Source organism: Oenanthe melanoleuca, chromosome Z (genome assembly GCF_029582105.1).
Source record: "Oenanthe melanoleuca isolate GR-GAL-2019-014 chromosome Z, OMel1.0, whole genome shotgun sequence".
NCBI classification, from domain to species: Eukaryota; Metazoa; Chordata; class Aves; order Passeriformes; family Muscicapidae; genus Oenanthe; species Oenanthe melanoleuca.
In genome coordinates, this window is record NC_079362.1 from 49,655,221 (window position 1) to 49,676,098 (window position 20,878).

Sequence of the window (20,878 nt, forward strand, 5' to 3'; positions counted from 1 at the left end):
ACCTAGATGCCCCCCAGGACCAGGACGGAATGCAGATGTCTGGATGGCCCCCCCACAGCCAGGAGGAAACACATGTGTCTGGGGTTCCCTCTAAGGCCAGAAGTGGAGCACTGGCATCCCGGCTGTCCCCTCACAACTAGGAGAGGACCCAGGCATCATTTGGGAGTTCTGAGGGGAGGCAGCTGAGGGGCAGTGGGTGGGGGTTTCCCCATCACCTTCTGCATGGTGTAGTGGGTGCCCTGGAGCTGCTGTCACCCTGAGGGCACTCCCACTCCAGCAGCACGTTTGAACTGCCAAACCTCCTTCAGCTCCACTGCTCAGACATGGAAGGGGCAGTCACTCTGTGGGGCAGCCTTTGCCCCATGACCATTAAATCCCCCAAATAGTCCCCAAAACAGTCCATGGCCATACATCCACCACAGACCCCAAATACTCCCCCCAAAAATGCCTGCCCTAGCAAATCCAGCCCCCAAACCATTCCCCGAAACGCACTGCTCCTGTTGCTCCCAGTGCCTCCTGTCCCAGTATGGCCCAATGGTCCCCTCAGCCCAGTGTTGTTACTGCTCCTACAGTAGGACTCCCAGTATAGCCCATCTCAGTGCTACCAGTGCCCACTGACAACTTGCAATGAGAATGCCCTCCCAGGCTGCCAGCAAGCATGCTTCACCAAGCACAGCCAGTCCAGCTCCCCCATCCCAGTGCTTCCAGTACATTGAGTCCCAGAGCTCCCACTAGTCCCTGTGCCAGTGGTGACTTACAGTGGGAAAGGATCTGCTTTGATGTAACCAGGATTTACAGTTCAAATTTTAAATAAATCACCTCTTCTCTGGTAAGAAACCTCTGAGAGACTCTTAACACCCTGGCCCTGACCCCAATACAGCAGGGGAGGACCTTGACCCTGTGAGTGGCATGTGATGTAGAAGGGATTTGTGTGGTCATGGCAGGATGAGGGCACAGGTCCCGTGGTATCCCAGCATGGGGATCCACTGGCTGCCTCCTCCCTGCCCATGCACCACTAGTCAGTTTCTGTTCAGATCAAGGAATGTTAAAAAAAAGTGAATTGCATGTGTCATTATGGTTTTTATGCAATTTTAGATTTTGTGGAGCTGATACAGCTGATCTGTGCATGTTCACAGACCTGTGTATGTTAATGTACAAGTGCTTTCTTTGTTCAGAGTCAACTAAAAGTCCCCAAGTATTTCAGCAGGGATGGATGTATGGGTAACCTAGTCCTCCAGGTCAAATTTACTTGAAGTCACAAACACTATTCAAAATGCAGCATCCAATCCTGTGATAGCTTCTGCAGCCCCAAAACCCCTGCAAGAACATAACATGGTGTAAAGGGCCAAAATCTGCAGATGTCTTTCTAACAGGGATCCTCCATCTCTCTCCAAATCTTCCAGACCAGGAGTCTAAGGAAAAGAGGAGACATTGTTCAAGCAGGGTGCTTCCAGATATATATATATATAGAAGGTATATACTTGCAATACTGCATCAAGAATAGCATCCTTGGACTTAAGAGGATCTTCAGCATGCAGTTTGGTCTCTTGGTTGTGAGTGGATGGCAAAACAATACCATCAACACCTGCTTAGTTAAATCTGATCCAGATAAATAAGTTATAGGTAAACAATCCCCCACTTAATCCCGTGTTTAATAATAGCATACTCTGAATCCAGATCATCTGTAGTTAGAGGGGTTTCTTGCAATCTCAGCATCTGCTGTAAAGCATCTGTTTTATTGGAGAAATTCTTGCCAAAACTACAGCTAATTCACTAGAGACAGTAACATAAATCCTGAATTTGATATGGTTTGGTTTTCTTGTTATAGCTAAAGGGGCTCTTAAGGAGAAGATAGGCTAAAACAAGAGTAAAGAGGGAAATTATTTATTTATAACACGTTAGGAACACTGTTCACAGTACATCATTAACAGGGTGACTAGATAATAAGGTGATCATAAAAGGGCGACTTAAAAAGCTAGTTAAAGACAAGGCATAGATTATAGTCTAGTCATGGAAACTGGTAGGCTTTTTCCTCCCATAAGCAAAGCTGCACAAATAAAGACTGTCTCATAACATTTCTGCAGAGGTAAAAGATTGATTTACTCAATCTATACATTTCCTTTATATTGTATAAATTTACCAATACTTAGATTAATGTTTTCATATAGTTTATGATGTTATATTTAAATACAGTATTATGTCTCATTAATTTAAGGTGCAATTTATCAAAATCTACAGCAAATATTTTCTTCTTAATCAGTTCTCTTTGGCACACTTTCTGGTCTGTTTAAATACAAAAGTGTAGGATTGAATCGAGTATAGAACACTGCAGGTACTTACAGGGTTTTTTTGTTAGCATATGAATGTGATTTTATGCTTACCACAAGCTTACTCACAAAGAAATGACTGTATATGAATTTCAGTTTAATTTATATATAAAATGGCTAACTACTTCAATGTGCAAGGCAGAAAAAAAATTGTTACAGCAACTCGTCCCTTGAGAGAGTGATTTTTGCACCATGGAAATCTTGTATAAAATGTTATAGAAAATGGAGATTTTTAATGAGAAAATTCTCGATGCTTCTTATCTTACAGCAAGCCTGTAGGACATGAGGACAACCTGAGGACATGATTTTCTAGGTCCAGAAATGGTTCATAAAGATACAGTTTAGCTGACAGGTTGGCACTGTAGTGGTGTTGCAGCTATAAACTTGCATGTTCAACTGACAAATTAAACCAAGGAGCCAAAAAAACAACCAGTCTGTGTAAGGAGTTTAGTGAGAGTGGCTTCTTTCTAAGGGAAAGGTCTAATTCCTATATTCTTGATATAAGTGTATATATATATATATATCTGTCTGCCTTTATTGCAAGGAAGAAACATTTAGAATTTGCACACTGCAATTTTGTCTTCATGACCTCTGCTTACTTTTGGGCTGACTAATATTTTGTTAAAATCAAAAGTGGACAACATAAAATGGACTTGTTTCTGTTTCTGACGGAAATGTGCAAGAAGGCCATCAAAGTTGACCTAAACAGGTAAAATATCATTTTACAAAAGCTCTTCAAATGCCAGAAGAGCCAGCTCAGAGCAATTTATTTCACAACTGAAGGCCAATGTCAGAAGCTGGCATTGACATGAAAGGTATGAGGAAACTTAGCTACATAAATCCTGGTCATCTTTCAGTGACTAATTATTTCACAATTGAAGAAACACTAAACCCTATTCACAGTAAAATGTACTTATTACAAGGCCCTTCTGGTCTGTTTTTTCCTGAATCACGCAAGTAGTATCCCCTCAGCTGCAGAAATTAGCATTTTGGCAAATGATCAAGTTATACTAGTTGTCAAGTACTGTGCAACCTGTTTAGAAGGCAAGGATGTAAAAAGGGATTTCATACAGGTGCTTTGTCATGTGGCAATGTGTGAAATGCTGTGCTACTCCTGAGTAAAACACATTTGTCTGTCCCAGCTAATGACCCATTTATGAGCATGCTGATTCCAGAGAGGCATTTCACAGCCTCAGGAATAGTATATATTAAAAAAAAAAGTATTTTACAACTATCTTTTTTTTTAACCTATCAGTGAGGACAAACAATGGTGAGTTCAAACTGTTGAGGGAGATGATGAGAAGGGGCAGAACTGGTAAGGAGAATCAGAGCCTGTGTGGTAAATCAAATGTAAGTGAGATGTAATTAATTCTCAATCCTTTAAGCTTTTTGAGATATTGCATATGGCCATGTCCCCTAGTGCTCCTGTTTTATCTGAAAGCTATTAGCTTTAGAACTGGGATGTCTGTGTGAAGGATATGGTGTCAGATTTATCTATAGCAAAGCCTCCGTTGATGTAAGATTTCTTGGCCTGTATTTCATCATTATCAAGTATTGCTGTTTCCAAGGCAAAAGGATTGACTATGTCGACTTCAGAGGTGACATCCATCTGCTCCAGCTCCTTTTTTGAGAGCTTCTCCACTACTCCAGTACCAAAGGCATCTCCCAAGACATTCACCATTGTTCTGAACCGATCCCTATGGAACAAAAATGTTGTAAGACAAACCATTCAGTTGTTGAGAAAATCCTTTTAGTAAAGGTAAGGTACTCTAGCTCATGCAGTGCTGTTTTCTTTCCAGTGTAGATTTGGGTAATTATTCGGTTAAAAGAAAACAGTCTTGTAATATAAGAAATAGAATTTTACCTACACGTTTTTGAAGCAGACTGGAGTAATTTTAATAAGAAACTACTTTGTACAGGATATGCAAAACTGCATGACTGCAAGTCATGTCACTTGTCTGTTAGAGCAGTAATTCCACTGCTGTGGCAATGCCTTATAAAATGTCGGAAGGATCACCTCTCAGGCCCTTGAAGTATGCTACACAGCTGGTTGCCTTTGTAATGATAGACTGTGCGGTGCAGCAGCAGAGTCTGCATTGTGCCTTTTGTAATTCTAACAGTCATGTTCTCAGCCAGAAGAGCACCTAGCCTAGTATCTTCAGTATCCTGACCCAAACCTGGAAATGGGAAAGGCCTGCCTTCTGCTACCTTCTCCTTGTTAAAAGGCTGTACTAAACAAGTCACTTAAAGGAATATGATACTCCTGCATTATTCATTTGTCTCCAGACAGAAATGTGACATGAATGCCCTAAAAACCTGCTACTACTTGAAAGAGGAACAACAAACCCTTGAAACATAACAAAGTCTGAAAATCACCATGGAAGTACAGTATGGACAGTGGAAGGCCATGCTTCCCTGTTTTTCTTTTCAGCTACAGATCACTAGAAAGGCAGAAAAATTTCTCTTTCTGTGCAGAGACATTGAGGTGGATATATTCACCGTATTTCTCAATACTTCTACAACTGCTGAATTCCAGTGCTAAAGAAGTTTTCTGTGCGCAACAAAAATATATGGTAGGGAAAGGAAGAAAAACCAGTAAAGATTCTAGTAGGATCAGTGTGACAAGTGAGGAAATCAACAGCACTGGAAACTCATCTGTTATAATAGTACTATTCTATTATTTTTTCTATTTGCCATTTAACATGTGCAAATACTACTCAAACCTATGTAATATAACTTTGGTAAGTTCAGAATTAACTAGTGGGCTGTTAATGAGCCACTACTAGCAAATAGTTTGCAAAATTATACACTTTAGACAATAAGTACAAAAGGTAAAAGTGTTAATAATCTACATGGCAAGAAAATGTTCATTCCATCTCCTGAGGTGCAAAATCCACTAGCTATGATCCTTGGTATATGAAATTAATCTTTAATTTAATTTACACAGTAAAACACATCTTAGGCTGAAAAATGCCTCAATTAGAACACGGAACCTCTTGAATTATTTGTATGTTTCATGGTGGAACAAGTACCTTCCATGTACTAATATTGTGCCTAAACCCCACAAAAGCTACAGACTTTAAAAAGTAAGTAAAGATCAGATCCATAAAGTCATGATTTCTCTGAGAAATAGGGTATTGTTCTCTTTCTTTCTCACTTCCATAAGATAAGTAGAGGGCATGAAATGAAATTACTAGGGATGAAAATGAAAACAAGCAAAATTAAATTATGTCTCTGTACAACACATCATTAGGATGTGGAATTCATCTCCACAGAACTTGTGGAAATATGGGTCCCAAAGCAATGAGGCATTCATAGAAGAAGAAGAAGAAGAAGAAGAAGAAGAAGAAGAAGAAGAAGAAGAAGAAGAAGAAGAAGAAGAAGAAGAAGAAGACAAAAATCACCTTTAACTCAGGAATTCTCTATACTGCAATTTGCAGGAGGCTGGGCAAATACTTTGGAAAAAGAACCAATATAAATTTGTTCTGTTCTTAGACTCTTTAGATACCTGCTCTGAGCTAGTGGTTTATACTCATTTGCACTATACTTAAAAATATTAAATGCCCACTAGGAATAGAAGAGAGCTGTAGAAAACAAAATGACTGTGGAGCACAGCAAACATACTATTAGACTCTTGTTTCAGACAGCTAACTGGGAGAATGTACTTGTGGATGGAACTGGTTCCTTTGGAGAAATTATGCTTATACAGAAATTGAATTGATTCTTGGATCGATACAACAGCCCTGATTTTCTCGAGACTGGCATTTCTCTCTATTTACAAAACTGAGTTATATAATAAAATAAATTAAATATATCTGTGAAAAATATAGGTTGCTGCCAGAAATCCTTCAAGAAAATGATTGGAAGGGGTGGAGGAACAGCAAGGGCTTTATCTTGAGTGTAAATAAACCTGAGGAAGACATACATATATTATGAAATTATTAAGATCAGTGGATTGATACCAGTGAACTGTAGTTACAGTGGTTGTAACTTGAACAGAAAAGATTTCTGGTGAAAAGGCTTCGCTCCAGAAAGAGCAGATGAATGGGACAGAGAGGTTTTGAAGTGCTCTTGTGGTTGGGATTAGGCATAGAGATCACTCTCCAAATTTACATGTGCTTATTGATCGAGGGCTGGGCCAATGCTCTCAGAGAAGAATAGCCCCAGCAAAGTAGTGCTGGCAGCACAGACATGTACAGCCTGTTATATGTGTGCAGGGTCAGTTTTGCTCTGTTCATGTTGTGCTCTACTGCCAGTGTATGGATATTATGTGCTTTGCAGCTTGTGGATACATTTGGTTTCCATGAATGATGTCTGTATTTAGCATAATGTGGTGGCATCTCAGACACTCTAGACATTTCTTGGTACTGTCAAATTTGTCTCTTGAGGATAATGCTCATGATTTATTAGTGCTGTGACCACTACTTTAAGGCAGAAAGCATATCTGAATGTGAGGTTATTCACTGCCATCCCATGCAGTGAGTCTTCTCTCACAATCAAAGCCATTACCGCATTCAATTCTGAACAAGTCTGGCCATAAGAATAATCTTTTTCCATTTTCTGCAACAGTCCTAAATGATTTTATTGCTTTCTTTCTCAGACTCACACATTTCCAGGCAACTTATGCAAACATCAAAAAAAAGGAAAAATCATTAAATATGGGGTACCCTAAACTTACAGAAGCCAGTCAACTGCAATGATCAGAGTAACATCTTCGGCAGGCAGGCCAATGGCACTCAGCACAATCACCATGGTGACAAGTCCGGCTTGGGGCACGCCTGCAGCCCCGATGCTGGCTGCCGTAGCTGTGACACTAAATTCCAAATAAAACCCAGAAAAGACATTTAGAATACATGTTACTAACAGAAACTCTGTTTTCTGACACAAGTAGTTTTATTTCACTGCAAGAAAAAAACCTAAATATTTCTGGTTTCCTCTTGAATAGTATTTACTTAAAGTCGGATCTCAAGCTTATAGGACAAGTCAGGTTCTGATGTACTGTTATGGTTACACTGCAGAATAACAGGCAACATGTGTCTAGCAAGCACACTGGGCAGATCAAAGGTAGAGGCTGAGTTAGGTTTGCAAGTGTTTGAAGGGAAGAAAAATGGTGATTTTCATAACAGTGCCGTATACCAGCTGCATATCCTGGCCCATCCTATCTCCTCATCACGTTACACTGGTTAGGCCTTAGTTTAAGAAGTGAGAATGTTTGTTATTCCTTATGCTGTGAATGATGGTTCAGACTTTCCCATTCACAAAAAAGAATCACTTCCCACAGAACGCATGTGATAGCTTTAGGCTTACCTAATGGTAACTATTTGGCCAATATCCAGTTGTAAGTCATTCAGCTGTGCAATAAATATGGCTGCTACTGCTTCATATAGAGCTGTGCCATCCATGTTGATGGTAGCTCCAACTGGAAGAACGAACCTCGTGATTCTTTTGTCAATCAAATTTTTTTCTTCTGCACAGCGGAAGGTGACAGGCAAAGTTGCTGAACTGGCACACAATGAAACACACAAAGTAAGTGCAGGCAATAACACACCATTCCAATTATGTTTCCTTTTGCTCAGAGCATGATCTGCTTAATGACTCAAACGCAGATCTAAGGCAGGAAGGAAGGCTGCACCATGAAAAAGCAAAGCAAAGCAATGCCTTCTAATTTTTGGAAGAAATAACTAAATGTTAGTTGTTCTCAAAACTACATGGTAAATTGCCATGGTATATGTAGCCACAAAAAATGTGCAACAGCTTAAATGTTGTCAAGTCTGTGGCTTATGAATTGAATGGCAAAGAAGTGCCTCTGCCTGGGAGAGGCAGACTCTCATTTGGTGTAAGGCACTCTGTAGTGCCCTTTAGGTATGATAGAAATAATGATGAAAACAGTATTTCAGCCTCCAGGGGACTAAGAACTAGTCCAGTTGATACCAGAGCTTTTAAAAAAGTAGCAGTAAAATCAGAGCACAGACCATGCAATTACTACTAGGTACATTACAGAAAAGATGTTTCTTTTGTTTACCTGGAAGAGATCATGAGGGCTGTCAGAAGTGCCTGTGCCATCCCCATAGCAAACTGAAAAGGATTTTTCCTTACTATTATGAAGTAGATAAACGGCAGAATTATACTGGAATGTATTGCAAGTCTGCAAAATAAAATCAACTAGTTAAACAAATAGATCCATCTCATTGTATTTCTTTACTAAGATGGTGATAATAGGTACCCAGCTCTGTCCTCAAGTATACTTACGAAACATTGAAGGTTACTTTAATGATACCTAGGTGCAACATTCTGAGAGAATGCCAGCTAATAAAAAGCAGACTAATGCTGTTTAACACTTCCTTTTGGAAAGGAGAGAGAGAGATCATATATGAATTGTGTCTCTTCCCTAAGCTGAAGAAGAATTGACCCTGGAAATAATTTTAAACTGATCAAAATGAGAAGCCTATACTAATATATAACATTTAAACTGATGTGCAGAGGGTAATGTAAGGGTGAAATAACACTAAAACACTTCATTCTTCTGCCAAATCCTTACAATGCAAACCAGAGACAAATCAGAAAACCAAATCAAATTATTATTCTTAATTTGTTTGCCCTTATTACAGAACATGTTTTGGAAATAACGGTAAACATGCTTTCCAGTCAGGGACAGCTGAAATACACATCTTTCTGCAGAAACTTCAAATATGACCCTTTAGAAAAATCCACATCTGCTCTGGGGAAAACTGTGTAAGCTCAGGTCTACAAATAAAATATGGTGGGGTATTTCAGACTGTTTAAATGAGATATATGTAGTCTAAGCATTTTTAATGTTATAAGATGCTGAAATACTATATTTTGAAATTATTATTTTAAAAATTAAATGGGCTGACTCACAGAAGATCAACTTGCTCTCTTGACTTCAGCAGCTCAGATGTACTTGCCTGGGTATTTGTATAGGTCTCAGAGAAAAATCATCCTTCAACATAGATTAATTTTGAATACTGTGCAGTGATCCTGAACATGAATGCAGAGTTGTGGGCATTCAGAGGTAAACTGACTGCTGTAAGTAGTTTTGAAATTAAATGTATTTGAAGCATCTGTGAATATTCCCTATGTTCAAAGGTTGCAATGATAGCAACATCAGCTTTTTATGAAAAGAAATTATCACATAGCCTAGAAACATAAACTCAAAAACTCTTGTCACCTTTGACCTTGGAATTATAATTCTGTCCGCACAAAATGTTCATGGGCAAATTCCTGTGTTGTAATAGTGCTCTATGGTTTCAGAGCAGTTGATAAAGATAGCAATAAGTCATGGTACCACTGTTCTGCCAAAAGCAGACAATTAAGAGACCAGAAGCCACAGTACAGAAATCCACAATAGCATCAAAAATCATCAAAAAAACCTGCATATTTGTTTCCTTGGAAAAAAGTATATTTTTTAATGGAACGGGCATTAAAGTTTTAATTTTGTATGGGAACATATGGCATATTTAGTGGAATGCAAATAACAGCATGCAACATGTTTTGATACAATTTTGTAAATAACTCTAGAAAGAAATCTAGCAATTTATACATTCTCCACCACAAGGCACCATTGTATAAATTGCTAGGTTTTTGACATGCCAGATAACAAACTGAATTCCGCAGAATATACAGGAAAAATTTGCTGTCTTAATAAAATGTTAATGAGAGTAAGCATTTTAAGTATGTCTAAGTGTAAAAGCATACTGACTTAGTTATTTGAAAAATTTACATCTGCACATTTTTAGTAGCAGCATGAACGTGATGTTATTCAAAATAACGTATTTTTGTGTATCTGCTATGCTGCTATTGGTTTTCCTGAAACAAATTTGAAGTAATATTTATTTTTGTGTATAAAATGCAATTCTCAGCAAGCAGCAGAAATTTTTATACCAAAAATCATAATCATTAATTGAAACTAGGAATTTTAATAGCATTTATTTTTAAGTTAGGAAGAATCTTGTCCCTCAGAATCCCACGGTGCCATTCCATATGGGAATATCTCTTACAGGGATGCAGCTTGTAGCTGCCTTGCTGCTTTCAGAAGAGACAAAGGCACAGACAAGGAGAGTCTGCTCCTTCTTTTTTTTTTTTTCCTCCCACTTCAGCCTGAGTTCCCTCTGGCACTTAAATTATGTCTCTACTTTGACTTTCCTCCGCTGTATCTTCTAATATGTCCTCAACCTGGCTCTGCAACCATTAATCGTGAGAGACTAGAGATACTTAGTGGCAAATTACACCAAAGACACTGGGGGAAGTCAGTTCTCTCATGATCCCTGAATGAGCCACAGAGGCTGAGATGAGCTGCAGACATTGGTGGATGAGTGCTGGTAGGGCTAAGGCTATGAAAGATCATGAATAATTAAGTTGGGAAGAAGGTGAGCTGATTAGGAACGTTTAAGGAAAGAAAACAGAGAAGACAATTCTCTTGATAAGGAATATAAGAAATATTTAAGATAACCTGTAGTTTTCAGATTCAAGATTAAAGAGAGGATGATAAGCAGTTACAGAAGACACCAGTGAACAGAATACACTGCAAACAGGCAGGGTCAAACACAGAAGAATGAAAACCAAAATGACAGTAGGAACAGAAGTTTTTAAGAAACCCAAAGAGCAGCATTTCTCCTTTTTTCTGAGGAGTACGAGAAAAGGGTATTCTTGCAGGCTGAAAACTGTAGAACAAGAACCTGCAGCCTATAGCCTTGTGTGTATGTGTCCATATCTGCTCATGTGATCTGAATACAGCATGGTCCCCCTGATGATCAGTTTTGCAGAGAATATGCAGCTATTATCCCTTATCCACAACACCTTGAGCAGCCCTGATGGGACACTACTCTGCAGGAGATAGAACTGCTGCAGAGATCTACCTGAGCACCTGTCAGGGGAAATGGTGTCATGTTTGGAGGAACAGAGACTTTTTCTTTCTCTCTAAGGATGCAGAGGTGCTTACTGCATATAATGTTTTTTATGGCATCTGAGGATCTACTTAAAATTGTTGTGTCTGTCAAACCAATGGTTACCAGCTAAACAGGAGACTATGCAATGGTAGTTTACTTTGAAATCAAAGTACTCTGGAGAAGGCACTGTGTTTTCACACACATCTTAAGGAAGACTTGCCGTGCCACAGTACAAATAGTAACCTGTAACCAGTAACCAATAGGTAAATAGTCATAAAACTTGCTATCATATCTAAAACTGAAACTGTAAAACTGAAGTCAAAAGGCAGTAGTAATCCATTCCACATATTCCTCCTCTGAATTGACTGGAGTTAATAACATAGAAGAGTGTGGAAGTGATACACTGTCATTCTGTCAGTGATTTCTATCTAGCTTGTGGCTGGGGTGTAATTTATAATTTGTACAGAAAATATTAGAATCTTGATTTACCATCTCTTGGTAAATATCAGCTTTTGAACCTGTAAAAATCTGACTTATTTTCCAAGTGCAAACAAATACTCATAAAAAACTGCATAATGTATTAGATGAACATAACTTCTACTCATTTCTAACATTTTGAAGAAGTCATGAATCAGTGCTATTTCAGGAGCAGTAATTCTTATTTAGAAAGAAATTTTATCTGTGATTTTCAGACAGCTAGTCCAAACATACTGACTTATGAATAAAACAAAACAATAACCTTGAAAAAAATGTGCTTATCTAGCATGGATTAATGCAAAAACACCAGAGATCCTTCTTGACTATTTATAAAGTATTTTGCATTTAAGACTAATATATTACGATTCTCTTTGCTTTGTTGTTAGAAAGTGTGTAAATGACATTTGAAGAATAGCATGCAAATGCATTAAGTACGGGGAAAGAAACTTTGGACCTAGTCTCCAGACAAAACGTATATAAATCCTTAGTATACTGAAGGAATTATAGGAGTGGATGCTAAGGTAATGGACCAAGACTGCCTAGAAGGCTCTGCTTCACTGAATTGGAATAGAAATTTAGGTGCATTCATCTTACTGGGACTCTAATATCCATTTATCTGACAAAAACCCCTTTGTAGGATAGTCTTCAGAGATATATAATAATCTGGTATTATAACCTATCATTTGGAGCAGTTAAGTTATTCTGAAGTTCCACTGCTGAAAGGCTCCACATTGTGCAATTTTAACCTCCTCCACCCAGACTGTTCTACATAGACAACAGCTAACAAAAAAGAATAGAAAAAAAGTTCTGACGCTTGTCTATGTTATTCAGATTGCAACTCCTCTTTTTGCAGCCTTACCATGTACCCTAACCTCGAAGGATGAATTAGCAAACAGTGCAATCCCCAGGCTTCTCTTGATGTCAGCTGTCTGCTCAGTACTGGGGAGGGAAGGGATAAGTCTCTTTGGCATCCTTTATTGTGCACTGCTCTTACTATGCATCTGTATTCAGCAAGGAAATTTTGGTCTGTGCTGCTGCTACACCTTGGGCCCAAAAATTCCATGGAGGTTCCCAACATAATCCACATATTTATCTATGTTTGATAGTCTGGCAAGCCCCAATAAGACGTAATTCATAATCTCACCTTTAATAGAACAATATTTTCTGCTTTATCACAAGCTATGAAATAAAACAATGAATACAAGAAAATAATTTGCATTTGGGTTTTTTTAGAATGCAAGGCAGTGACTTTTTAAAAAACATTCATCCAGCAAAACATGGATTCAAACTGTCCTCACACATCCTCATATAACTTTCACTAATGAGAATTTCTGTCTCTGACCTAGAAGACTGGAAGTAGTAGATAACTGAGTGTTAATCAACTGAGCTCCAAAACTGCATACGTACAATTCCATCTTTAAGAAATTACATACCCAGTTAATACTGTAGCCATATAAAGACCCAATTTACGAAAGATTTCCCAGTCTTCAACTTCTATTATCTTCCCAGCAATTAAAAACACGATACCAATTGGCATATACCTAGAAAGCAAAAATAAAGCTATCAAAAATGCATTCTCAGGAGTACTGCATGCTCACCATGAAATAATTTCTCTCCCAAAGTAATTTTTAAAAACAGACAGAAAATATGCTTTGATATCCTTTTTCACAACAACAGATTTTTTTTCTTGTATTATGTTATACATTGGACTTGATTCATTTGCAGCAAGGTTACAACAGAGGTGATTAAAAATTATGGAATATAAAAGTACATGTAACTCTACATATTGCCTAGCTAGTTAGTATTGTATTAATGTCACAGAATACACAGAAATTGAGAAGGGGCATGGGCATATACCCTGTTACAGCAAATGTTTATGTACAGCCACAAGTGTAAGTTTGCAGGGTTGAGACCAGTGTCTGTCTAGTCTATAATCACACACAGATGGGAAAGCTCTCCTTTAGCCACAGGAGCTGTTCTGCAGGACTGGGGGCTGTATCTGTGTCACCTGCGCACAGCCATGCCTTATGCATCTGAACAGCTGTGTAGGCTACTGCCTACAGAAAATTCAAGGGAAGTATCAGGAATTATGTTAGCACCAGCTACACAGTGTTTTTTTAGTTCCAGAAAGCAGGCTGTCACAGAGACAAGTTACTACTTCAGAGCTTTGAGCAGTATAAATTAATCTAGAAATTTGTAAATATATAAAATGTATCAATTAAAAATATAAATTAGAAATTAATAAAATTTATGTGTGCTATCTCATAAACAAAATTGTATCTTGTCCCTATAGAAAGCAGGGATGCTTAGCTCATCTGAGCACTGAACTTGATGAAAACAGAACTTATTCCTCACGCTTCCGGAACAATACTTTGTTTCAAACAACAGCTCCTACATTTGTAGAAACTCAGGGAGCCTGTAGCCACAGCTTCTGGCACATGCGAGAAAATGGATAATCAATTTATAAGTAAATTCCTGTATGGCATATGCAAAGTCTGGAGTCTCATTGGTGGTAACTTTCTGCAGAGTGAGGCAGCCTATCTCACAGGGCTTTAACCTAGCCTGGGACTAAACTAGCTGCTTAGCACAGGACCAGCTGCAGAAATTAATTTACCTTTCTTTGAGGAAGCAAGAAGTGTGCAATTAGACCCTGAACAGGTTTGTTTTACAGACATCTCAGTGTGCTGGGATGTAAGAAAAACCCATGGAAGGATCAAATCTAACAAGTTACTGGTATCGAACGTGCATATGAGCAGAGTACTGTAGTAAGTGGCACAAAACACTCCACATGTAGGATCTAATTTTTACCAATCTTTCTTTGAAAGCTGCTTTCTGTAAAGCACTATGCAAAAGCAAACATGAAGTCTGAGTCTTCTCCTACCTCTTCAATGACAAAATCCACTTAAAGAAGTTTTTGGATAATGCCAGTATATCCTTGGACTTACCACATAATTATCTGAACTATTCTCATTGTAGCTTCATTCAGTGCATTGAAGAAATCCATCAGCACTTGTCCTTTCTCTCCCATTTTCCCAATAACCATTCCAAAAACAAGACAAAAGACAATCAACCCCACCGCATTGATGCCGTTGGAATACATCCCCACGATTTTGTATTCTTGGGTTTTGTTCTATAAATTGGAATCAAGAGAAAAAATACTATCTGAAAATAATGAATTTACTTTAAAGAGCTCTAAAATGAAAACACAGTTAGACTCTTTGAAAGACATGAAAATCTTTCCCAGCCACTCTACTGGATTTCTGAAAGTACCAAGTGGGCAAGTTCAGGAATGCACTAAACTGCACTTGAACACTTTGTATTTTAAAGCCATGACCAAACCTCAGGAGAGAGTATTTAATTTGTATTGTCCTTTCTATAGACTTCTGACATGAGGTATGGCAAGGTCTGAGTATCTCACAGTCATGCTTTCAAGATTTACTCCCCTTTACTCAAGATTTACTCAGGACTGGAAAGCAAAACACAGATCTAGAATCCTTGTGTTTGTTTCTGAGCAACTCAAGAGTTTGTATCTGGATTTAAGATAAATTCACCACTGCCTAACAGCTTGGACATCGGTGTAATTTCATAATTTATAGGAGAATTGTATGTACATAACATAAAAATCCCCCTAAAGAGGTATTAATATATTCCTCTGTGCAGCACGAATGTATGAAGGAAAGGGTGCAATTCTTCACTACGTGCTGGTTCAGGATTTAATTAATATCTCTTCATATAACTCCCATATATATCTTCCCATGCTATTATCACTTTGAGATGAAATCTGGAAGAAGTATAATAAAGTGCATATTGATTTGGTATTGTTTATAGCTGTGTTCACATTCTATTGAATTCCTTTCTCCATCTCCTCCAGAGTAAGTCTAGACTTTATATGCTGTTAACACCCAGAAGCTTCCCACACCTCTAATGAAAGGCTTGTTAAATAAATTTTTTACTTTTTTCTCTGTACATTTTTTTCAGAGTAACAAACTATTATTTAGCTTTGTATTGTTTTGTTTTCAATTAAAAAAATATATTATTTTCAACTTATTTTCTTCTTTAGTGCTTACAGTTACTGTGATTGCTACCCAAACATCTCATGGTGATATACATCTAGTCTTTCCATAGTAAGTGTTGATTTTCTCAGAAAATTGACAATTTATAAGCAGGTATCTATTATCTTTGGACTGGTCAACTCCCTGTGGGCTCCTCTGATGTTCTTAAACCTACTGGAAAACACTCACAATGATCTCTAAGCATTTACAAATTAACTTTTTTTTTTAACTTGCTAAAATCCATCTATGTGCTATTTCCATTCATTTCTTCATCACTAACCACATGAACTAAACCAAAGTAAGTGTGTGTTCCTTCTCCCTATTTAATATATTATGAAGGAATAAAAGGATAAAGGTCGCACCTCTGAAGGCTTTGCTGTCGTAGCCGCTGTAGTGGGTAGTACTCGAGGCATTGTGCTATTTTTATCCTCAGCAGTTGTAGCTTTAACTCTTTCACGTTTGGTTTTATACTGAAAAAGTTTTTGAAAAAGTTTTTTAGAAAGAATCCAGAAGAACTTGTTTAGAAACACGAGAAAACCGAAGAACAGATGAAGGCATAGCCTTTGCCAAGTAAAAATAAGAGAAAAATTAACCAATCTGACTTGAAGATAGCAAACATAGACAAATATTTTATTTCCCAATGCATGTGAGCCATCTGTACCTCAGAAGCCGTAGTTCAAACAAGAAACTCACAAATAATATGCTATGAATTCTGGTCCCCAGCATCTTGGACATCCCATGGATGTGCTGCAGTCTTGGGGGGCATGAGCTAGAGCTCCTGACAATGGCAAGACTTTCTGCTGGAACAAAGTGTCTGGAGAGAATTGCTGACAGCTATGCCAGGAGAGGTCTGTAGAGCAGATGCACCTGATGCAACCAGGTCCTTGGCGACATGGTTAGCATAATCAATGCCATTAAACTAGGCAAACAGCCATTCTTTGTGGTCAAATGGGTTACATATTTCCCTCTCCCCTCACTGCCAGGTCTTCAAGGTCCTGTGCACCAAGCAGACAAACCAAACAGACTTACTCTTCCTCTCTCTACTAGCCTCCAGATTCCTGGCACTAGGCTGACTACTCCTCTCCTTATTTGTCTTAAATGTTCCAGGCACCTAGCCAGACAAGTGGTGTTCATGACACAGTCACAGAACAGGGAAGTTTAACAACAGCAAGTACGCCATCCATAAAATCAAGCAGGTACAAGTCCCAATAAGTAACTTAGACTAAAACTGCTGCAGGAGAGTGAGACCCGGTGGCCTGGGATGCCTCCATCATTGTGTGCTTCCTCTGACGACTAAGTGACCAATCTGTATTGCTTTATATGTTTTTGAAGCCTAGATTATGGTTGTTATATTGATACAGCAAACCAAGTATTAAGATTTGACCAAATATGCAGTGCTCCAGATGATTAGAAAACATAAGTTAAATGGTGCTATTATCAAACTGTACTACACTGATTCTGCTCATAGAAATTCAGGGCTATTCTGATTGTAAGTTTGGTACTATACTAAACATAATCCATTAAGAAAATAAGACTTCAATAGTAACTACAGTTTAGTGCCACCATCATTCTGTCAAGGATCCCTAAAAGAGCTGGCCTGTTCCTTTAGTTTTGGGTGGCCAGTAATGATGAGAGAAGTTTTACATGGAGAAGTTTTATAAAGTGGGCTGTGCACAGGAGCATATCTGATACAAATTTCTGGGGAAGGTTAGCTGCTAAGTCTAATATATAGACAGAAGTTTCCTCTTTCATCTTGCAACACTCACTTTTCCTGAAAGATGTCTCGAACAGACTACTAGTTATCAGCCTTTTCCTTCAAAGGATTTGGTCTGGCAATGGACATTAGATGTGAGACACTTTATGGGTGAGGGCTAACTTACACAGACTTCATCAGACATAGAGGGGGTCTTAAGAACAAGGAAACTGATCCACATAAGATGTTTCTTTTAACTCCTGTTGTGCCAAAAGGAAAAATCCTGTCTTACACAGTGCTGGGTTTCTGCATCCAACTCTTAAACAGTGTCTTTAATAGCTGATAGTAGAGTATTTATTGTAATGGAACCAAGATGCCATAAACCCCCACCAGTTTATAGGAGATGAAGATATTCCTGGATTTCTCAGAAATAAGTCTTGCTTGACAACTTTTTTTTTTTTTTTTACATAGGAAAAGAATTTGTAGTTAACTGTGAAAACTACAGAAATAAAGAGGTATATTAAAACTTACCTGTTGGAAACAGGCCTGAACAAGATTCTCTGGGAACATATTCCTATTAACAAGCATAGAAGCATTTCAATACTACAGCATACTAAAGAAAAGTTGTCTGCTATAAACAAAATTATAAAATTTGATGCTTAAAATCAGATTATGTAGTGTTGCTTTCAGCAGAAAGCAGTATATTTAGTATCAGTAGATTAGATAGATAGATAGATAGATAGATAGATAGATAGACAGACAGACAGACAGATAGATAGACAGATAGATAGATAGATAGATAGATAGACTGATAGATTTCTTTTTACCAAAGAAATTAAGGGTTAAAGAAGCCAAATTACTGTTTTCCTACTTGCACTTCTTGAACTTTGGAGGGCTTATATTTTTAGTGTTTGACATTTATAATGGTAAGCTACTAAAACCAGTGTATTTTTCCCTGTTACATTATCTCCTTGACTTGCATAAGGAATACAGGAAACATCATCTTTATAGGATATGTCCAATATAGGCAGAAGAGAAAAATAAAAAACCTTTTACAAAGGGTGCAATCTATTGTAATCTATTGGTGTGCTCTATTGCAGTTATGAATTCAGAAATTAATCTTGGTTAATAGTAAATTCTCCTGTGTTATTCTAATGTCAAGGACTTTTCACACACTGAAAAATTAGGAGATTTAGTGCAATGTAGTTGGGTGACTCCTTTCCAAATGCCAATTTCAGATTCAAAAAATTTGGGAAAAAAAAGCATTAATTAGGTATTTGGTACATATCCACTCCAGTGCAGCAAAATGCATTTTAGATACTGAAGCAGAAGTCTTTTTATCTCCCCTAAAGATCTTTCACCAACTCCTGCCTTTAGTTATCAAGTTTTTAAAGCAAAATCTATTCAAAAGCAAAATCAGTTTGTATAGGTGTGGATTTTTCCTTCATCTTTACAAGACTGTCTGGATTTAAATCCTTAATCCATTATTTTTATCCATATTTTTGAATATAAATATGTAGGAAAATTAATTAATTCATTTAGAAGACAATTTCAGATCTTTTAACTGCTAATTTACAGTCTTAAACTTGTTTGCAAGAAATTAAGCAAACCCCCAAACTACAAGATATGCAGCAATTGATTCTTATATGACAGATTAAGTAAAAATTATACAAAAACAAGACAGTGGGCAGGAATAGTGACCCAGAATAGAGACTAAATACACCAGAAGAAAAAAATAATCAACAGAAATATTTTTGAAGGTACTACCTAGCCTTTATGCAGCCTTTTTTGGTGTTATTTTTCTTCAAATTCTTTAAACATAGTAGGACTGAAAACCTGCACCTATCTTCTTTAGACTTTTCTAGGTTTTCTGTCTTCTAACCACTTTTAAGTGTCTATCATTGTCCACAGTGCTAACGGGGAAAGACGCATTATAAGGTTGCCTTAGATACTGGTGATGCAGAAAACGTCTTGGTTCTTGTGGAACCCTTGGAAGTCTTTACATCCTGCATCTGTTACTCTGCATGCTGCCTTGAGGAGGGAAAGCAAAGCTCTGCAATTTTAGCTGGTTGTCTATGCTGGATGACACAGAAGCTGAAAGTCAGTAATCCACCAGTAATCCACTAATTCTTTATGGATCTTTTCCTCATCATAAATAAATCTTGCATGCCAGTTTCTGTGAAGGAGGGATTTTTTGTCACTGGTTTATCAGCCAAAGTCTATGCTGCAAAGAGAATTTTTTTAAACAAATTGCTTTGAGTATATTTTAAAATGTATAATTTTTTGAAATACAAGTTGTTCTCCCCTTATTCATGCAAACAGTATCAGAAGGCATTTTATTGTATTACACACCACAACTACATTTGTGTTTTTTTTGGACTTCTGCAAAGGGGCCATGGAAGCTAAAAATTAAAATCTCACCTGATTAGATCCAGCATGGCATCAACAGTATTGACTTCGGGGGAACTGCCCACTCTGTCAATCTCACTTGCTTTTTGAGTCACTCCAGGTTTAATGGTCACAACAAGGATAATCCCTGCAGAAGGAGAAGCAGAGAGCTCACAGTGCAAGCAAAGGCATTGGTGCATTCTTCTTCAGTGTCTCCTGTGTAGCCAAACTCTTTCTTGAGTGTTTATTGAGCTTAACTCAATGAACACTTTCCGTGGGTCCTTTTGCTCTGCAGGTCATGTCCTTGAATGTGCAGGTTCTGCTAGCACAGAAGCTACTTGCAGGCCTGTCCCTAGACTTCATCAATTTAGCTTTGTTTTCATATGTATCATACTACATCACTACTGCTCACCAAGAGGATAAATTACTTTAGCTGGGCTTCAGATGAGTGGCTGCAACTTTTGCAGAGTGAATATATTTAATTGCTATTTACCTTTTCCTTTATGTAGCCCTTCTTGTTGCTATCTTTCACATATGACTACAAGTGTGTGCTATCCTGTGACCCCAAAGTCACAGTGTTTTATTAAAGTTAGGAAGCAAATAGAGTTATGTAAGAGAAGGGCTTCAGAAAAAGAAAGAAATAAAAGATTGTTGGTTAAGAAATACTAGATTAGACCTTGTAAATACTGAAATTAATGATAAATTTTTCATTTTCTTTAGTGGCTTCATTTTAAGCATTTTACTATTGTTATTCTCCAAATGCATATCATTTTTTATCTTTTTTTTTTTTCTTTTGCTTATACAAGTCCAAAGAAACCCAAAGCAAATGAAACTACTAAATTTCAGTGAAGGGAGAAAGAAGGGAGAAAGAGGCATTCGGATGATCCTTCAACCAGGCAGGAACAAGTCTTTCTAATGAATAAAAGCAGTACTGCATTTGCACAGCTCTGCATTATGAAACAAGTAATGTCATAATGCCCTGGAACAACTTAAGATAGCAAGGACCTTGGGAGATTGTCTGGTTTAACATCTCAC

General features: G+C 37.8%; 1 protein-coding gene across 1 annotated transcript in view; it reads right to left on the bottom strand.

The window, feature by feature from the left end:
• Positions 1-1,701: 1,701 nt before the first annotated feature.
• The window catches only part of SLC1A1 (solute carrier family 1 member 1), a 48,657-nt gene continuing 29,480 nt past the window's right edge, over positions 1,702-20,878 (bottom strand). The window contains exons 4-12 of the mRNA XM_056513943.1: positions 19,877-19,991; positions 17,987-18,029; positions 16,125-16,232; positions 14,656-14,840; positions 13,144-13,251; positions 8,350-8,472; positions 7,635-7,829; positions 7,006-7,140; positions 1,702-4,024 (exon numbers count right to left, since the gene is read on the bottom strand). Coding sequence (XP_056369918.1) covers positions 3,778-4,024; positions 7,006-7,140; positions 7,635-7,829; positions 8,350-8,472; positions 13,144-13,251; positions 14,656-14,840; positions 16,125-16,232; positions 17,987-18,029; positions 19,877-19,991 — 1,259 coding nt within the window. The 3' untranslated portion in view covers positions 1,702-3,777. The remainder of the gene's footprint in view (positions 4,025-7,005; positions 7,141-7,634; positions 7,830-8,349; positions 8,473-13,143; positions 13,252-14,655; positions 14,841-16,124; positions 16,233-17,986; positions 18,030-19,876; positions 19,992-20,878) is intronic.